General features: G+C 43.1%; 1 protein-coding gene across 1 annotated transcript in view; it reads right to left on the reverse strand.

The window, feature by feature from the left end:
• Positions 1–2,724: 2,724 nt before the first annotated feature.
• Positions 2,725–20,084, reverse strand: part of MDM4 (MDM4 regulator of p53) — a 74,407-nt gene continuing 57,047 nt past the window's right edge. Inside the window, exons 5-11 of the mRNA XM_040423990.1 lie at positions 19,847–19,896; positions 13,891–13,952; positions 13,238–13,316; positions 7,003–7,154; positions 6,365–6,517; positions 5,758–5,835; positions 2,725–5,570 (exon numbers count right to left, since the gene is read on the reverse strand). Coding sequence (XP_040279924.1) covers positions 5,040–5,570; positions 5,758–5,835; positions 6,365–6,517; positions 7,003–7,154; positions 13,238–13,316; positions 13,891–13,952; positions 19,847–19,896 — 1,105 coding nt within the window. The 3' untranslated portion in view covers positions 2,725–5,039. The remainder of the gene's footprint in view (positions 5,571–5,757; positions 5,836–6,364; positions 6,518–7,002; positions 7,155–13,237; positions 13,317–13,890; positions 13,953–19,846; positions 19,897–20,084) is intronic.

The following is a 20,084-nucleotide window of genomic DNA, read 5'->3' on the forward strand; positions in this document are numbered from 1 at the left end:
TTACTGTCCTCAGAAATTATAATTCCTTAGCCCCTCCACCATACAGTCCCATGTAAATAACATTTCCCTCCTCCCCCAGTGTCCCATGTAAATACCATCACACAATCTCTCCAGCCCCCTCCAAAATACAGTCCCACGTAAACATCACCCCCTCCCCAGCCTTCAACATACAATCCCATGTAAATATCACCCCTCAATATTCAGTCCCATGTAAATAACATCACTCTACCCCACTGTCCCACGTAAATAACTTCAGCCCTAACATACAGTCCCAGTTAAATAACTCCCAACATTGCTCTGCCTCACACTGAGTAACCTACCCCTTCACTTACCTCTCCTCTTGTAGCAGACCTCACCACAGCTTCTTCCCAGGACTTCACAGGTCCTTTTCAGCTACTGCATTTAGAACTGATTACATGGACTGTCATCACAGGTCCTTCAGCTCTTGTAAGGCATTAGATTCAATGGTATTGCCGTCCCGAGGATGGCAGTACAGTTGTATCTAGCAGGCAGGCAGTACATTCGGAGCCTGGGACAAAACATCAGGGGCCCAGGCCCCGAATGTTTTAACCTAGCAACGCTCCTGGCCATATCTATTTGTGAAAATATTTTGAGTTTTAGAAAAACATGAAAATTTTCTTGCTCTCGGATTTAACCTTGCATATTATTTTTAAGTCTAGACTTTGTGTGTAAATCCATTTTATGCCCTATTCTGCATCTATCTATCCCCTCATCCATTACCATATTAAAATCACCCACTATCAATAGTGCCCTTTTACTTCTATTTATGGAAAACTCATGAATCTTCAGCAATACCTCTACTGTAAAGGGGGGCGGTATGTATACACTCGCAATTATCCAAGGTTTATTATCCAATATGCAATCCATTAACACATATCGCCCCTCTCTATCCATCACTACATCTTATATTTTTATCTTAATATCCCTATTAACTAAAATGCTTACACCTCTAGAATAAGTGGAAAACAGAATGATATGCATACTGTACCAATGGTTTCTCCAATACTTTACTATTTTCTTTAGTTATGTGGGTTTCCTGGAGGCATATAATTGCTGGTAAAAAACGTGTTGATCACATTAAATACTGCTATTCTTTTCACTCCAGTTCCTATACATCTAATATTCCAAGAAACTATACGCATCTTATAGCTTCTTAATAATTACTATAAGGCTCCATTCAGACGTCCGTAGTGCATTGCGGATCCGCAAATTGCGGATCCACAATACACCCGTCTGGCACCCCCATAGAAATGCCTATTCTTGTCCGCAATTGCAAACAAGAATAGGACATGCTCTATTTTTTTCCGGAGCTGCAGACCGGAAGATCAGGGCCACGCTCTGAAAAGGCAGATGCGGATAGCACACTGTGTGCTGTCCGCATCTCTTCCGGCACCCATAGAGAATGAATGGATTCGCACCCATTCCGCATAATTGCAGAACGGATGCGGACCCATTCTACGGACGTGTGAATGGACCCTAAATCTGATTCTCCCTTAACTTGAGGGAAGGGTCCCTGGAAAATAAATACATATTAAAACCCCAAGAAAGGAGAGAGACAATCCAACACTGAGGAATATGGGATGTGAGAGAAAAAAAAAAAAAAAAATAGCCCACCCACGCTCAAAATTCATTTAGAAATGGATACAGCAAGCAAGTCAACTTTGTAAAATACTTTATTTTCCAGAACCATAAGGAAAAAAACAAAACATTATAATCACAGTCTTAACGCATCCATGTCAACAAATCCTCCTGTCAACAAATGTAGATTACTTGGTACAAAATGATCACATAGTGCAAACAAGCTTCTTCACATGCATACATGAACAAAAAAACAAAAACACCCCACAAAATGAATAAGCACTAGGCTTGCTGTACGTGGAGAATCACAAGCTCAGTGGAGAACACACACAGTTTCAGGTCTTCCACAGCTTCTTACATCTGTAAAAACAATGAATCTTACCAAGTTTACTAAAACTTCTTAGGCACAATATTAACGCCCTGTCATGTAGGCCACATATGCAGAGATTAATAACCCAGGCACAACTCCTGTGAAATCACAGACAAATGCTCACAGAAGGGTTAAGGCAGTTGTCCCACGGGTCACATCCTTACCTAACCTACTAATTTATAGGCTATATGAGTATAGGAGGACCTGCGGTGGGACAACCTCAGGATTCCATTCCATTTTAACTGGACATGACAACTGGCTGTTGCCTTTCCACATAATAACTGAACAAGAAAGAGCACATGTGTGTGAACACTTGTAAGTGACAATACTGGTAACAGATGAGGAAGGAGAAGTTAAGAGCAGAGCTGGAACAAGCTCTTCTGGCCTTTTCCACCCATAAGAACAGGTGAGCTACAGTATTTGGTCTTCGACAGACGCAATGGGGGAGATTTATCAAAACTGGTGCAAAGGAAAACTGGCTTAGCAACCAATCAGATTGATCCTTTCATTTTCCAAAGCAGCTTTAAAAATGAAACGTGGAAGCTGATTGGTTGCTATGAGCAACTAAGTCAGTTTCCTTTGCACCAGTTTTGATAATTCTCCCCCATACCTGCACAGGGGAATATATTATGGAGGGCATTTCAACTCCACATCACTGTATTCTTCCATAGCTTTGCAGTCACAGCCGCTGTTGGCAGAAGTCAAGATGTAAATAAACCCTTCGAAAGGGAAGTTTCATTTTTTTTTTTTTTTTTTTACTATGGATTTGTCAGCAGTGAATCCATTGCAAAACCTTCATGTGTTATATGCAGCTCAGGACGTGGATTTTACCCATGGCGTTGCAAACACACATCAAGTCTGCAGCAAATCGCAATTAATACATGAAGATTTTGCAGTGGATTCACCGCAGCCAAATCCATTGTAGGAAAAAAAGCTAAAAAGAGCCGTTTACATAATATTTTAGTTACAAAGGAGATTCGCAGTAAAAGCTTTGGATTCAATTTTCGATGTTAACCAGGTGAACCCTCTTACAGCATGCTCACTGCCTAGTAGGGTTGATTCTGCTGACTAAAACAATACCTGACCTGTGAAAATCTTTTGCGGTGTTCCCGAGAAAATTAGACCTTTATTCTTTACGCAAATTAGGTCTTCAGTGCACTGAGGGGTGTATCTAGCACTGGAGAGCTGAGGAGCACCTGGTGGCTTGGCCTCTTAACGCTTTACACTGAAGTCCTCATTTGCAAAGAAAAAAAAACCTTTTTTGCTCGGGAACGCCAAAATAAATTTTACAGGTCAGGTATAATTTTAAACTGCAGGATCAACCCTACCAGGTAGTTTGCTTGGTTTAATAGTGCTGGCCTTGCTGACAGGCTCTCTTTAAAGAGGATGGCCACTTTTCTATCTTGTAAGGCGCCTTATTGTATGTTATTTCATGTTTCCATGGGATGAATTATTCCCTTGCTGGTTCCCATTTTGCTAATTGTTTTTTGGTCACATGCCCAGCTGTAAACAGCGGCTGTGCTGTTCATTAGGACGTCATATAGCGAATGCTTAGCTTCACCCACCCATCTATTCGGCATTGCGCGCTCCCGTCTACTGTACTGCACATACTCTCCAGATGCGTTCTGCTCATACTCCGTGTAATTCAGCTCAGCTTTCTCCTGTCCCATTTTGCGTCACTTGTACTATTCAGACGCCAAAGCGATCTGCGCATGTCCAGCCTACTCCTGCTTCCTCCCAATGAAGCGCTCAGCACATGCCCTGCCTAGAAACCCTCCTGGGTCCAGCGCACTCTCCTTTATCATATTGCACCTGTGTGACCACACAGAAGGATAAAGAGTGCACCGGACGCCATTTGAACGTGCCGCCAACCGCACAGCCGCTGTTTTACAGCTCAGGATGCACCCTAAAAATAATCAGGAAAAATGTATACAATGAAAACATTAAATGGCATACAGCAAGGACACATACAATGACAGAAAAGTGGCCCACCCCTTTAAGGTGGTAGCCATTTGCTTGCTTTCAGAAATGAACGTGAAAATTTTTAATTGCATTGGGCTTTTCAATTACTTTCATTGTAAACCCACATGTAAGGGAGAACTTTGGCAACATGAACACCTATAGGCTAGAAAGAAATCACGTTTTCTTGCACTTCTTTTCTTCTTATAGAAGTGCCGTGTAAAACCTAAATTAAAAAAGACTTTCATATTAACAAGAAGGCAAAGAAATATACAATGAGCTTCCTTTTATGCATTGCAGACCATAGTTGCATTGTGACAGACTGCCGAAACACTGGCTGGAAGGGCCTTGTACAGGAATTCCATCAAACTATAAAGACTGAAGTCCAAACATAAATAGATACACATATCTTCCTTATATATTCTTATATCTTCATAAATACTATTGGAAAAAAAAAAAAAAAGTTTTATTTTCTGCTCCTGGTGGAATCTAAGCAGAACCCCGCAACAGAAAACACTTCAGTAAATCATGGCAGTGATAAAGCATGGTCAGATATGAAGACTGGAATCAGCAAAACATCCACTGCTAAAGGTAAACAAAAAATTTTTTGCACTGTCGAAATCCAGGTCTCCTTCAAAGAAAAAAGGTGCTTAAAGGCAATCTGTCACCAGCGACCTCCCCATCAAACTGTTCGCATAGACACATAGCTGTGGTTCACCTGATTAAAATTAGTTTTTTCTTTTGTTGATCCGAGGCTCCGTTCAAGAGTTATAATACTTTTTCTTGGTATGCAAATTAAGTCTTTGATGCAATGAGGGCGTCACCATTGATCACTGCACCCAAACTCCAATCATTGCTGCAGCCAACTCCTCCCTGGCTGCTTTGACTGACAAGGCCAGGTAGAGGCAAAGCAGAAAGGGAGGAGCTGGCCACAGAAATGAATGGAGCTTGGACACAAGATTGATGGCAACACCCTCATTGCACCAAAGGCGCAGCACAGTAAACCACAACTATGTGTCTACACAAACCGTTTGATAGGGAGGTCGCTGGTGGCATTTTAGGCCGCCAACAGCTGGAGGTCTACAATTCAGACAGCGGTGCTGCTCCAATGCTACGACACATAGGTTTTTACCACCATCTGTATTGGTTTCTTACACACTGGACATCCCTTTCGAGTATTCTTCAGTTTGCATGCGCAGTGAAAACAGGTCACCAAGTGGCCTGTACGTCCGTGCACTATGTTGCCATTACGTGGGCGCCGGTGGCACAGCTTGCATGGTTCCAACAAGAGACGTCTGGACTCCAGTGGTGCTTCTTCCAAATCGAGAAGAGTGTCTGTGCTTTCTGAGAGATTTCTGGCATTTGATGCCAAATCTAAGGGCTCGAAGAAAGGAGCTTGGTTATTTTTATCCTTGTTTTTCACACGCACCATGGGGGCAGAAACTGTTCTGCGGCAGTCAGGAATGTCCATGCCATTCTTCATTTCCAGGGAACTGACATTAGCCGATAGAGCAGGGGTGGAAAGTGTATGAGTTAGAGGCGGGCAGTCTGCATACCAATCCTTGCGTAACGCCCAGCAGCGGAAGCAGTAGCGCTTTGAAGGGGAATTAAACTTATGGCAATTGTTGCATTGCCAGCAGTCCTGAGGAGACAGAAAGGAGAGGTAATTTTATTATGTAATAAACACCTAATGATGAAGATTATATATGAAAAGAATCTGGGGAAGTGTTACAGCAGGGGCGGAAAGAGAGGAGTGTTTTTTTTTAAGGCTTTGTATACATTTTAACATAAGAAAATACACTGAATACACTGAAGTAAACAGGACAAACCTCAGAAGAAATCTCTGTATCTGTATCACTCAGGCTTTGTGTGTCCTCTAAATCATCATATATGGTCAGCTCGATCACCTGAATAACACCAAGAAACACAACTCATTACAATCTTGTACCTTCATTTACAGTTTTTGATAAATAAAACCTTGACCAAGGGAGCAGTTGATGAACATTTAGGCCTCATGCACATGACCACAGGAATTTTGCAGTCTACAAACTGTGAATCAAAATATGGATACCGGCCGTGTGCATGCCGAATTTTCATAACAGCACTGCCTGGTCTTTGCAAAATGGATAAGAAGACATGTTCTATAATTTGTGGAACAGCCGAATAGATGTGGACAGCGCACGAATGACATATGTATGCTGTCAGCATTTTGTGTGAACCCATAGAAATGAACAGGTCTGTGTACGATCCACAAAAAAATGCTATCAGACGTGGACGCACACAGTAGGTTGTGTGCATTACGCCTTAAAAATGGAGAAACTTACAAAAATTATGGGGAAAAAATAAAAAAAATAGAAAAATGTGTTATTATGTGCCTTACTAGACAGTGTTGTGTGTTGAGAAGAAAAACATGCGTAATTATGCTATTGAACTCACTTTCTTTCCTTCATTTTCTTTCATGTCTTCACCCTCACTATCTTGAGAATCCAGACTTTCCACTTTCACCTCCACATTAATTTGATCTGACCGATTGTCATTGAGGAACCACAAGTCATCCGTGGTATCAGAAACCAGGGCTGTATCTATGTCCTGCAATGTGGAAAATAAGGTTCTTCACACAGAGAAACTGTCACAGTGCATCGAACAAATAGAATTCACTCAAAGGAGTTATCCAATAGTAGAAATACCCTCCACAATACCTGGGCCACTCCTATAGGCGATACTTACCCATTCCCTGGCACCCGTGTCCCTCTGGATCGCTGCACGGCTGCCGCTAGCAACACGGGTGACACTAGGGAGGTTGTGGCCCACTATTGGCTCCTTCACCCGTTGCCGGATGTTTTGATCCGCGCGACGGGGAGATGCAGCGCCGGCCGTGCAGCGATACAGAAGAGAACGGGTGCTGGGGACCAGGTAAGTATCGTCTATAGGAAGGGGGGGTGGGGTATTTCTACTGTTGGATAACCCCATTTAGCACGACTTGATAAAGAGCTAGAAAAGAAGGCGTCCACTGTCAATTTACATCTATTAAGACCACATGCATACAAAAATCAACTCATGTCTAGATATACTACCTGGTTGGAAGGGATGTCTGTGGACCCATAACTAAGGGGATTATAATTTGCCCTCAAATTCCCCAGAAACCACCAGGGTAGACCGGCAACATCCCATTCTTCAAAGGAGAGATTCAAGCCATCCTGCTCTAGAGTGGCCAGATTTTCACCATCTATAACAAGACACGTTAAAGCAGAAAACTTGTGAATGTTACTGCCATCCAGACATTTTATGTAGGATTTAAAGCAACCACTGCTTCCTATTTTTGCACCATTTTTTAGGACAATTTTAAAATTTTACATTATACTTCTCGGAAGGCACGGTCATAAAACATAACATTTAATATATCATAATAAAAAGCCATAGATATGAGATGCAGAAAGGAACAATTACATCAGGTCCATTACCAAAAAAAATGGCCTTCTGTGAAGCATTCACCAATAAGCATGGTTTACTCTCATCTTCTATATTGGTTCTTTTGTGATATGTAATTTTACATTAGCCACAAAGTTCATATAATAGGTATGGTTTTACCAGATGAAGCAAGGATCATGAGGTGCACATATTAGACTACCAAATCCGTTCACTTCTATTAGACTTCCAAGTACAGGCCTCAGCTGTCTCTGGCAGTCCTATGGCAGTGAATGGCAGGGTGGTCACATGTGAACAAAAATAAAGGGAACACAAAAATAACACATCCTAGATCTGAATTAATTAAATATTCTTCTGAAATACTTTGTTCTTTACATAGTTGAATGTGCTGACAACAAAATCACAAAAAAAAAAAAAATGGAAATCAAATTTTTTAACCCATGGAGGTCTGGATTTGGAGTCACACTCAAAATTAAAGTGGAAAAACACACTACAGGCTGATCCAACTTTGATGTAATGTCCTTAAAACAAGTCAAAATGAGGCTCAGTAGTGTGTGTGGCCTCCACGTGCCTGAATGACCTCCCTACAACGCCTGTGCATGCTCCTGATGAGGTGGCGGACGGTCTCCTGAGGGATCTCCTCCCAGACCTGGACTAAAGCATCTGCCAACTCCTGGACAGTCTGTGGTGCAAAGTGACGTTGGTGGATAGAGCGAGACATGATGTCCCAGATGTGCTCAATTGGATTCAGGTCTGGGGAACGGGCGGGCCAGTCCATAGCATCAATGCCTTCGTTTTGCAGAACTGCTGACACACTCCAGCCACATGAGGTCTAGCATTGTCTTGCATTAGGAGGAACCCAGGGCCAACCGCACCAGCATATGGTCTCACAAGGGGTCTGAGGATCTCATCTCGGTACCTAATGGCAGTCAGGCTACCTCTGGCGAGCACATGGAGGGCTGTGCGGCCCTCCAAAGAAATGCCACCGCACACCATTGCTGACCTAATGCCAAACCGGTCATGCTGGAGGATGTTGCAGGCAGCAGAACGTTCTCCACGGCGTCTCCAGACTCTGTCACATGTGCTCAGTGTGAACCTGCTTTCATCTGTGAAGAGCACAGGGCGCCAGTGGCGAATTTGCCAATCTTGGTGTTTTCTGGCAAATGCCAAACGTCCTGCACGGTGTTGGGCTGTAAGCACAACCCCCACCTGTGGACGTCGGGCCCTCATATCACCCTCATGGAGTCTGTTTCTGACCGTTTGAGCAGACACATGCACATTTGTGGCCTGCTGGAGGTCATTTTGCAGGGCTCTGGCAGTGCTCCTCCTGTTCCTCCTTGCCCAAAGGCGGAGGTAGTGGTCCTGCTGCTGGGTTGTTGCCCTCCTACGGCCTCCCCCACGTCTCCTGATGTACTGGCCTGTCTCCTGGTAGCGCCTCCATGCTCTGGACACTACGTTGACAGACACAGCAAACCTTCTTGCCACAGCTCGCAGTGATGTGCCATCCTGGATAAGCTGCACTACCTGAGCCACTTGTGTGGGTTGTAGACTCCGTCTCATGCTACCACTAGAGTGAAAGCACCGCCAGCATTCAAAAGTGACCAAAACATCAGCCAGGAAGCATAGGAACTGAGAAGTGGTCTGTGGTCACCACCTGCAGAACCACTCCTTTATTGGGGGTGTCTTGCTAATTGCCTATAATTTCCACCTGTTGTCTATCCCATTTGCACAACAGCATGTGAAATTGATTGTCACTCAGTGTTGCTTCTTAAGTGGACAGTTTGATTTCACAGAAGTGTGATTGACTTTGAGCTACATTGTGTTGTTTAAGTGTTCCCTTTATTTTTTTGAGCAGTGTATATTAATATACATACACACACTAATATAAAATATATATATATATATATATATACAGTGGCGGAAATAATTATTTGACCCCTCACTGATTTTGTAAGTTTGTCCAATGACAAAGAAATGAAAAGTCTCAGAACAGTATCATTTCAATGGTAGGTTTATTGTAACAGTGGCAGATAGCACATCAAAAGGAAAATCGAAAAAATAACTTTAAATAAAAGATAGCAACTGATTTGCATTTCATTGAGTGAAATAAGTATTTGAACCCCTACCAACCATTAAGAGTTCTGGCTCCAACAGAGTGGTTAGACACTTCTACTCAATTAGTCACCCTCATTAAGGACACCTGTCTTAACTAGTCACCTGTATAAAAGACACCTGTCCACAGAATCAATCAATCAAGCAGACTCCAAACTCTCCAACATGGGAAAGACCAAAGAGCTGTCCAAGGATGTCAGAGACAAAATTGTAGACCTGCACAAGGCTGGAATGGGCTACAAAACCATTAGCAAGAAGCTGGGAGAGAAGGTGACAACTGTTGGTGCGATTGTTCGAAAATGGAAGGAGCACAAAATGACCATCAATCGACCTCGCTCTGGGGCTCCACGCAAGATCTCACCTCGTGGGGTGTCAATGGTTCTGAGAAAGGTGAAAAAGCATCCTAGAACTACACGGGAGGAGTTAGTTAATGACCTCAAATTAGCAGGGACCACAGTCACCAAGAAAACCATTGGAAACACATTACACCGCACTGGATTAAAATCCTGCAGGGCTCGCAAGGTCCCCCTGCTCAGGAAGGCACATGTGCAGGCCCGTCTGAAGTTTGCCAATGAACACCTGAATGATTCAGAGAGTGACTGGGAGAAGGTGCTGTGGTCTGATGAGACCAAAATAGAGCTCTTTGGCATTAACTCAACTCGCTGTGTTTGGAGGAAGAAAAATGCTGCCTATGACCCCCAAAACACCGTCCCCACCGTCAAGCATGGGGGTGGAAACATTTTGCTTTGGGGGTGTTTTTCTGCTAAGGGCACAGGACAACTTATTCGCATAAACGGGAAAATGGACGGAGCCATGTATCGTGAAATCCTGAGCGACAACCTCCTTCCCTCTGCCAGGAAACTGAAAATGGGTCGTGGATGGGTGTTCCAGCACGACAATGACCCAAAACATACAGCAAAGGCAACAAAGGAGTGGCTCAAGAAGAAGCACATTAAGGTCATGGAGTGGCCTAGTCAGTCTCCGGACCTTAATCCAATCGAAAACCTATGGAGGGAGCTCAAGCTCAGAGTTGCACAGAGACAGCCTCGAAACCTTAGGGATTTAGAGATGATCTGCAAAGAGGAGTGGACCAACATTCCTCCTAAAATGTGCGCAAACTTGGTCATCAATTACAAGAAACGTTTGACCTCTGTGCTTGCAAACAAGGGTTTTTCCACCAAGTATTAAGTCTTTTTTTGTTAGAGGGTTCAAATACTTATTTCACTCAATGAAATGCAAATCAGTTGCTATCTTTTAAAGTTATTTTTTCGATTTTCCTTTTGATGTGCTATCTGCCACTGTTACAATAAACCTACCATTGAAATGATACTGTTCTGAGACTTTTCATTTCTTTGTCATTGGACAAACTTACAAAATCAGTGAGGGGTCAAATAATTATTTCCGCCACTGTGTGTGTGTATGTATATATATATATATATATACATACATATACACATACACACACACACACACACACACATATATATACACACAGTACAGATCTTCTCATTCAAAAAGAGTTTTCTTTATCTTTATGACTATGAAGGCATCAAAACTATGAATTAACACATGTGGAATTATATACAGAACAAACAAGTGTGAAACAACTGAAAATATGTCATATTCTAGGTTCTTCAAAGTAGCCACCTTTTGCTTTGATTACTGCTGTGCACACTCTTGGCATTCTCTTGATGAGCTTCAAGAGGTAGTTCCCTGAAATGGTCTTCTAACAGTCTTGAAGGAGTTCCCAGAGATGCTTAGCACTTGTTGGCCCTTTTGCCTTCACTCTGCAGTCCAGCTCACCCCAAACCATCTCGATTGGGTTCAGGTCCGGTGACTGTGGAGGCCAGGTCATCTGGCGCAGCACCCCATCACTCTTCTTCATGGTCAAATAGCCCTTACTTTCAAAGTTTTCCCAATTTTTCGGCTGACTGACTGACCTTCATTTCTTAAAGTAATGATGGGCACTCGTTTTTCTTTACTTAGAATTTGTATTATGGCAAGAAAAAAGCAGCTAACAGTCTATTCAGTAGGACTATCAGCTGTGTCTCCACCTGACTTCTCCTCAACGCAACTGATGGTCCCAACCCCATTTATAAGGCAAGAAATCCCACTTATTAAACCTGACAGGGCACACCTGTGAAGTGAAAACCATTTTAGGGGACTACCTCTTGAAGCTCATCAAGAGAATGCCAAGAGTGTGCAAAGCAGTAATCAAAGCAAAAGGTGGCTACTTTGAAGAACCTAGAATATGACATATTTTCAGTTTCACAATTGTTTATGTATATAATTCCACATGTGTTAATTCATAGTTTTGATGCCTTCAGTGTGAATCTACAATTTTCATAGTCATGAAAATAAAGAAAACTCTTTGAATGAGGTGTGTCCAAACTTTTGGTCTGTACTGTGTGTGTATAATATATATATATATATATATATATATATATATATATATATATATATTACACATACATACATATACACACACACATACATTGTAAGGGATCGCCTCTTATTCAGGGGTCATTCTCACAATCATCTTCATCGACCACAGGGTTAGGGGCCAAACATTGCTTTTATTTGGCACCTCAGCAAAACCAAAACAAACAATACAAATAAAACACCTGCCCGGCTGGGCTCTAACTAAACATGAGGACTCCCTACCTCACTGAAAGCCATGTTCACACACGGGAAGAACATGCGGGCTTTTCCCAGCCTAACAATCCAGCACTTCCAGGCTGTAACAAAGTCCAGTACCTTTTGGGGGATTGTGGCCTAGAAGTCCTCCTGACTCTGGCCTAGTGACCGTCGATTCCAAGACCTCGCGGAGTCCCCCAAAGTTCAGGCTAACACCTAGCCCCGTGGCCCCTCAGCCAGCTTGGCTGAGCCCACTTGTACAGAGCCTTCCCAGGCCTCTGCTGCACACAGACTCTTCCTCCTCCTAACAGTCTGGACTCTTATCCCAGACTGATTGTTCCACCTGGTGCGGCCTCTGACCTGCTGATTGACAGCGAAGAAATGGAAAATCCTGCCATATCTCTCCCCTAGCAGCCGTGAGGCCTGTCACTGCCTCACAACATAAAAACGCATATCTACACTGTACCACACAACAGTTGTTTTTCAACTCACAATTAGATGTGCATACATTTTATACACCAGTCAGACTAGAGTTAAAGGGGTTATGTCAAGTTATTAATTATCCCCTATCCACTGGGAATAAGCATCTGATTGGTGGGGGTCAGACCACTGGGACCCACAGGATTCACAAGTAGTCAGACGGGCGGATTGGCCATAGACCCTACAGGGAAATTTTCTGGTGGACCGATGCCCAGGGGGCCACTCAAGCCCTCTTGATTTCCACAGTCCATGTACATAATAATCTGATGCTCAACGGCTACAGATGCCCTCCTGAACTCAACTGTATTACTGTCCTTATGACGGTGATACAGTTGAATACTATAGCTGCTGAGACAGCATTTTGTGCTGTCCTGTGGTATTTGGTTCTGCTGGGGCGGTATTCTGTGCTGCACTACAGTATTGTGGGCCCCGCCTACTTCGGTTATCCACGCCTACTTTTTTGGGCCCATCTTCTGTCAATTTGGACCCACCTACAACAAGGCGCCACTTAGTTTTTTTTCCAGGGCTACTTTAAGTTCCAAATCCATGCCTGAAGTCGGCCCCATATCAGTTAGATAGGATAAGGCAAAAGTTAATAACTTGGCATAACCAGTTTCAATTCTATGTATGTGAATTACAGCTTAATGAACACACCTTCTGCAAGTGGCTTATGGGAGGAGGAAGACGTAACCCTTATGTCAGTGATCTCTTCGTGCATAGATTCATCAAAATGCTAAGAAAATGGGAGGAAACAATAGGGAAATACATTAACACCAAGATAAAGATGTTATTCAGAAGAGATGCAGCAGTTACATACTGGCCACCTACCTAATGCCTGACATTTGACTATCCAAAGAATATGGATGGACTTACAATAAATTAACCAATACCTGCATATAATTTCAATCATTAATCTCCAGTGTCATACAGGGGAAAAATATTCATTAATCCTAATTATCCAGTTTGTTGCAATTTGGACCTCAGCAATCATATACTCCCTAGTTACAATTATAAATGGAAGGTTACTTGGCACCTAAGAAATTACGGGCACCAAAATAATATTCGGCAAACACATTCTATTCTCCATTACGCCGGAATGAGTGGTGGCCGGTAAAAACTGCTGCATCACTTTCACAGCTCTGAATGAGAAGCTGCGAGTAGAAAGGGAACAGAGAAGGGTAACTCTGTCCCTGCTCCGTGGACTCCAGATGAACCTGAGTGGTTTGTAAAAGCGGTCTGGAGATCCAACGCTGGCAGGTACAGAGAAGGGGGGGCTCTGTACAAGGTCAACAAACACCAGGCTTTACCTTCTGCCGCTCCAAACCGCCAGTATCCTGCGTTAGGTCTCTTGAGGGACTTTGAGCAGCATCTGTAAATCAGATGAAAAAACAAATCCCTTCCCCAGTGATATCTGTGCTTTTAATCCATGATGTGTTAGTTTGGCTATGAGAAATGCACACAGGGAGCCCCAAAGGAAACAGGGCCTCGTGTACTTTACCTAGGTAGCAAACAAGCTATATAAAGATCCTAAGAGTCAGCTGTAGTGGAATAACAGCAAAAAGTGGAAAGAAATACATTTATGAGCATCAGAAGGGTCCTAAAGGAAACAAACATGGTGCCTTTTTAATGGATTAAAACACGAGAGGTAGAACAGTAACTTATTACACATATAGGAAGTATGAATATTCACCAAGTTTAAAGAGGACCTCTCACCGTTCCCGACATTACAATATAAGTACCTGCCACTAAAGGGCATTATTAGTAGATGTCATCTCATTTTTTTTCAGCTCAGCTGTTCTGTTGCCTTGCTGTGCCACCCGTTCAGGTTTTGCACCCTTTATGCTAATTAGTAGCATCACTAAAGGGAGGAGGAGACGGCCATGTTTCTGGGGAAGCGGGGGGGGGGGGGGGGGGGGGGGGTCTCCTTCTCCCTGACTGAGCTGCAGTGGAGAGCATCACAGCCAGGGAGGTGGTGAGCATTTTTCTCCCTGCGCTACAGCCAGGGAGAAGGAGACACCCCCCCAGAACCAAAAAGACAGCCCTCTCCTCCTCCCTTTAGTGATGCTACTAATTAGCATAAAGGGTGCAAAACCTGAACGGGGGGCACAGCGAGGCAACAGGGCAGCCAAGCTGAAAAAATGTCCTACAGTGCAAGGTAATTATAATGTATTGTCAGGACTGACCTTCCCTACTAGAGCACTTCTAGTATTCGCTCGACTAGAACGGCAGATACATCACGCCTAAAAACTATTTGTTCTGGTCAAAGGAGTGGGTTCACACAAAGTGCTATAACTGGAAAGGATCCAAGACGAGTGAGAAGGATAAATCTTCACAAAAGAATGCTTCATGTTATCCTTCTTCCTTTCCTTTGATCCATTTCTGCATGACATTTGGAGGAAAACGCTGCTTTTGAACAGCAGTAAAGTTAAAATCTACCTACTACTTTGGGAAAATTTGCAAATGCTTTGCTTTAAAGGGAACCTGTCACCAGGATTTTGTGTATAGAGCTGAGGACATGGGTTGCTAGATGGCCGCTAGCACATCCACAATACCCAGTCCCCATAGCTCTGTGTGCTTTTATGGAGTATAAAAAACGATTTGATACATATGCAAATTAACCTGAAATGAGTCAGAGCTTGAAAATATGTCTCTTCTCTGGTCACACAAGTAAGATATGACTCTTTTATGTTAATTTGCATATGTATCAAATCGGTTTTTTTTACACAATAAAAGCACACAGAGCTATGGGGACTGGGTATTGCGGATGTGCTAGTGGCCATCTAGCAACCCATGTCCTCAGCTCTATACCCAAAATCGCGGTGACCGGTTCCATTTAATGTTGTGTTGAGTTACTTGCTATTTATAAAGCTACATTAAGAATTCTGCTGATTTCCAAGGTACCGAAAGGCAGAGCACTGTGGGATCCAGTACCAATGCTTTCCAGACAGTGGACACCAACCATCTACTCAATGTGGTGGTGGTGCCTTGTAGGCTTCCACTCTGGGTACAGAAAGCACTCTGTAGGATCAGTGGTGCTTTTGGGGGTATTTTATTGTACAGCAATCCATAGCGGTCATATTTACATAGAAAACTAATGTTTTAGCTTAAAAAGTTGGACCTTCCTCAAACACGAATTCAGAGGGGTGAGCAAAACAAGGAGCCAGAACACAGAGGAAAAGCAATCCCGGATCGGTATTGCAGATGCGTTCCATCACTTCCTCCATAGCAATCGCGAATAGCTTTTACTCTCTTGTTCTTTTCCAATGAGTCCAAAATAATGGACAGCATCTCAAATCCAATATAAAACAGTAAAGCAAAGTATCTGCAAAGATAGGCTTTGTTCACACTAGTGTCAACACTTCCACCAACAAACCTACGACAGATCCCTGATAAACTGCATCTGTCAGTTTTCCGCCCCCTCTCTCCACAGAAACTTTAACAGACTAGTGGTATTGTGATTAGAGCCTCATCTAGCTTTTCTTTAAGCAGCGAAAAGCAGAAATAAAAAAGGACACTACGGTCTCAGAAAATAAAACGTTATTCATTGCACAATGAAAAGTTATATTTTGTATCAATTCCTGCTCATGGTCTCTGCATGCTGTCTTATAACAGAAGCCTACATTATTTCTCTTAAAGGCCAAAAATAAACGGTGTGCATGGCCTGGACAAATTTTTATCCACTGGAAGTAAACAATGAAAGTTCCTGTTCAATGACAGCAAGCAGAGATCTAGAAAGCCATGATGACCAAAGTATACTGGAAAATTGTAAAGTTTGGCATTAGTCAAAGAATAACCTCTATTTGTTGAAGCCGTAATATCCCTTTTACACTTTACAACTCATCATAAGGTTTCAAGGATGCGTCCACAAGATGTAAAAGACTGCAGCAAAGGCCTCATGCACACGACCATTGTGGGTTTTGCGGTTCGCACATTGTGTATCCGCAAAACACAGATGGCGACAGTGTGCGTTCCGCAATTTGTGAAACGGCACGGACAGCCATTGATTTAACTGCCTATTCTTGTCCGCAAAACGGACAATAGGACAGGTTATATTTTTTTTTGCGGACCACGGAACAGAGCAACAGATGTGGAAAGCACACGGAGTGCGGTCCGCATCTTTTGCGGCCCCATTGAAGTGAACTGCGGCTCGGATGCGGACCAAAACAACGGTCGTGTGCATGAGGCCAAAATCTGCATGAGTTACCTTGTGTTCGAATGGGGAAGTCCATAGGTAAATTGACATGCTGAGGATTTAAAAATCAAGCACCTTTTTCTGCAGTATGTGGATGGGATTTGGTAAAATCTTATCCACTTTGCTGCTAATGTAATATGCTGCAGATTTTCCACCCCAAAAAATCCAGCTAGAAAATAAACAGCATTTCCACCCCATGAGAACATACCCCAAGAGTTTTTCTTTCAGACTTAGGCCTCATGCACACGGCCGTGTTCCGCGGCCGAGAGCAGTCCGTGGTAACCCGGCCGGGATTCCTTCTGACAGCAGGAGCGCACGGCGTCATTGGTTGCTATGACGCCGTGCGCTTCATGCCGCCACTGCTGTACAGTGATACACTGGTATGATCTATACCAGTGTATCACTGTACAGCAGCGGCGGCATGAAGCGCACGGCGTCATAGCAACCAATGACGCCGTGCGCTCCTGCTGTCAGAAGGAATACCGGCCGGGTTACCACGAACCGCTCTCGGCCGCGGAACACGGCCGTGTGCATGAGGCCTTAAAGGGAGTCTCAAGTCATTTTCACCAATATAACCAACAGCAGAGGTCGCACTACATTTTTTCCAGAAGAGTAAAAATACTTAATTATGGAGGAGTATTTTTAACAGTGGAGGAGTACGAATTTTGCAGTAATTCACATATATAATGCATAGGCCCAAATAACGTTATGAGGCTGATATTTCTGTAGGGAACCATTGCTTGTTTCCCATGCAGAAATAAATGTAGACAATTTTACATTTATCCAACATCATACACTAAACATAAAAGACCACTGCTGCCACACACTGCGCCCGCCTGACACTACTATCTAAATATTACATACACAGCTCTACCACATGTCCATTACACAGATAGAACTACTGTGTGCTCATTACACAGAAAACTGTACAATAGACTGGTTACACTGACATAGCCCTGCTTTATACACACTTCCATACATCAAGTACCTCTGCATTCTCCACCAGCACAGTCCTACACAGAGCCCGTGTTCCCCTAACTCCTCCCACACACATGGCTGATCACATGACTGACATCACCACAGGTCCTGTAACCACAATGTAGTGTTTAGTCCTTTCTCTGGAGCTGCTCAGGGCGAGAGAGAGATGTCCGTGAGGGGTGGAGCTTCCTGTGCGCCAAACCTGGCAGCTTCTGATACAGCGCTCCTGACTAGAAAAAGACCATGTGTAAAAATACACATTAGCTTTTTTCAGGGAGTAAAATGGCCTGTACAGGCGTTATTGCGACCTCTGACTAACAGCACTGCCCCACAGAAGACTGCAAACACAGTACACACAGGTATGTTTGGAATGCGTGTGCAAGCTTCTGTGAAGCAATGCTGTAAGTAATATTGGGGAAAATAATGTGAGACTCCCTTTAAAGGGAGTCTATCAGAAGTTCTGGTCATGCTAAACTCCTGTCACCACTAGTTAGGGGGTGTGGAAGAGGGCAAACCTCCTGTGGAGCTTTTCTAATCAGTAGTGTGAATATGAAGTTTTATTCTGCCAGATTCTGCTCTTCAAAGTGTCCAGGTCGAGGCTTCATTGTGAAGTGCTGTTTCTCAGCCATGCCCCTCTGCTCTAAGTGACAGCTAAAGTACCAACCAAAATGCAGAGAACAGAGTGCACTTCAGGAGCATGAATCTGGATGAATAAAACTTCATATTCTCACCACTCTTGATGAAAACAGCTTTACAAAAAGTATGTTTGTAATTCTCTTCCCAGCCCCTACCTAGTGCTGTCAGCATTTTAGCATAGTCAAAGCAGACAATTTTTTTTTTACACAATGAGGGCATAATATTAGGATATACTGACAGAGTCCCATCTGTCGGGGTCTGACTGATGTGACTACAGCAAATCACCAGAAAGAAATTACTGCAACTCTGGGAAAGCAACTTGCCCCTCTTGCTAGTTTGCCTTCTCTTTTTTTCTCCAAGGCCACTTTAATAATGAACGTATTGCCTATGCGGCCTTGAACAAAAAACAAAGCAACAGGGGAAATGTTAACTGTAACTTCTGTAAGGTGTTTTTTTTTTTTTTTTTTTGGAGGTGATAACCAAAAGCTTTTTCCTATAGCCAAGGCCCTTAAAAAGAACCTGTCTCTACGACATTCTAATAAAAAGGCGTTGTCTGGTTTCCTAGTTTGCAGTGCTCGCAAGATAGGATAGGTAATCATTGTCTTCACTGTTTCATCCTCAGGCTGACGGGCAGGTAGTCATCATTATAGGAAACCCAAAAAAACCTTTAAAGGTTCAAGACAGTGAGCTATCTATGAGCTGATTAGTTCAGTCCTCTTGGGCCAACTGAGAGGCATCATGTGGCCACATTCATTTACAGACTTCATGATACTGACATGTGAAAGCCGTCAGCTGATCAGCATATAGTGTTCAATATCTTTTGTGGAGTGGGATGCATATGACCGGCAGGCTTAAATGAGAGCATAGAAAAGAAGCCCTAATTAAAAGAAGTCTAACAAGTCATCTAGAAATAAAGTGGCCACTTAACAGCACAGTTTTTTTTTTTATGCAGTTTGGTACCAAAAGCAGGAATGAAAAAAAAAAAAACAAGAAAAAAAAAAAACACTGAACGTGTGGGTATACCCTTAGGGTTCATTTGCACGTCCGTATGCGTTTTGCGGATCCGCAAAACACGGACACCGGCAATGTGCATTCCGCATTTTGCGGACCGAACATCGCCAACACTCCTATAGAAAATGCCTTTTCTTGTCTGCAATTGCGGATAATAGGACATGTTCTATTTTTTTGCGGAACGGAAGTGCAGCCAGCACATTCCGGCCCCACTGAAAATCCGTTCTGCTAAATTGCAGAGCAGATTCAGATCCATTTTGCGGACGTGTGAATGGACCTTAATAAGCACACACTTTCAGTCCTCACATCCGCATTGTTTCCTGTACTGACTATTCATAAGGAGCTGTTGCTTGATGTCATATGTTATAAGTAGATTGGGATTGGGGAGCAACTGTGATCCTAACCTCAAATTAGGCTTATTTGACAAACAAAGCCGAAATATTTACCTGTGCAAGGAACTCGAGAAAGATTCTTCTTTAACATCTCATACAATGGACTGCAGAGGAAAACATGAAACAATTACTAGGGTCCCACCCATTAAAAATGGCAGTGAGAAAAACATGGTCCCATATAAGCAAAAACATAAGCACACAAGTAAAAAATATTTAGAGGCCCCCCCAACAGCGCCATTACAATAACTACATTAAACTAAATCATAAAATCAACATTAAAATGCTTAAATTT

Source organism: Bufo bufo, chromosome 3 (assembly GCF_905171765.1).
Source record: "Bufo bufo chromosome 3, aBufBuf1.1, whole genome shotgun sequence".
Taxonomy (NCBI): Eukaryota; Metazoa; Chordata; class Amphibia; order Anura; family Bufonidae; genus Bufo; species Bufo bufo.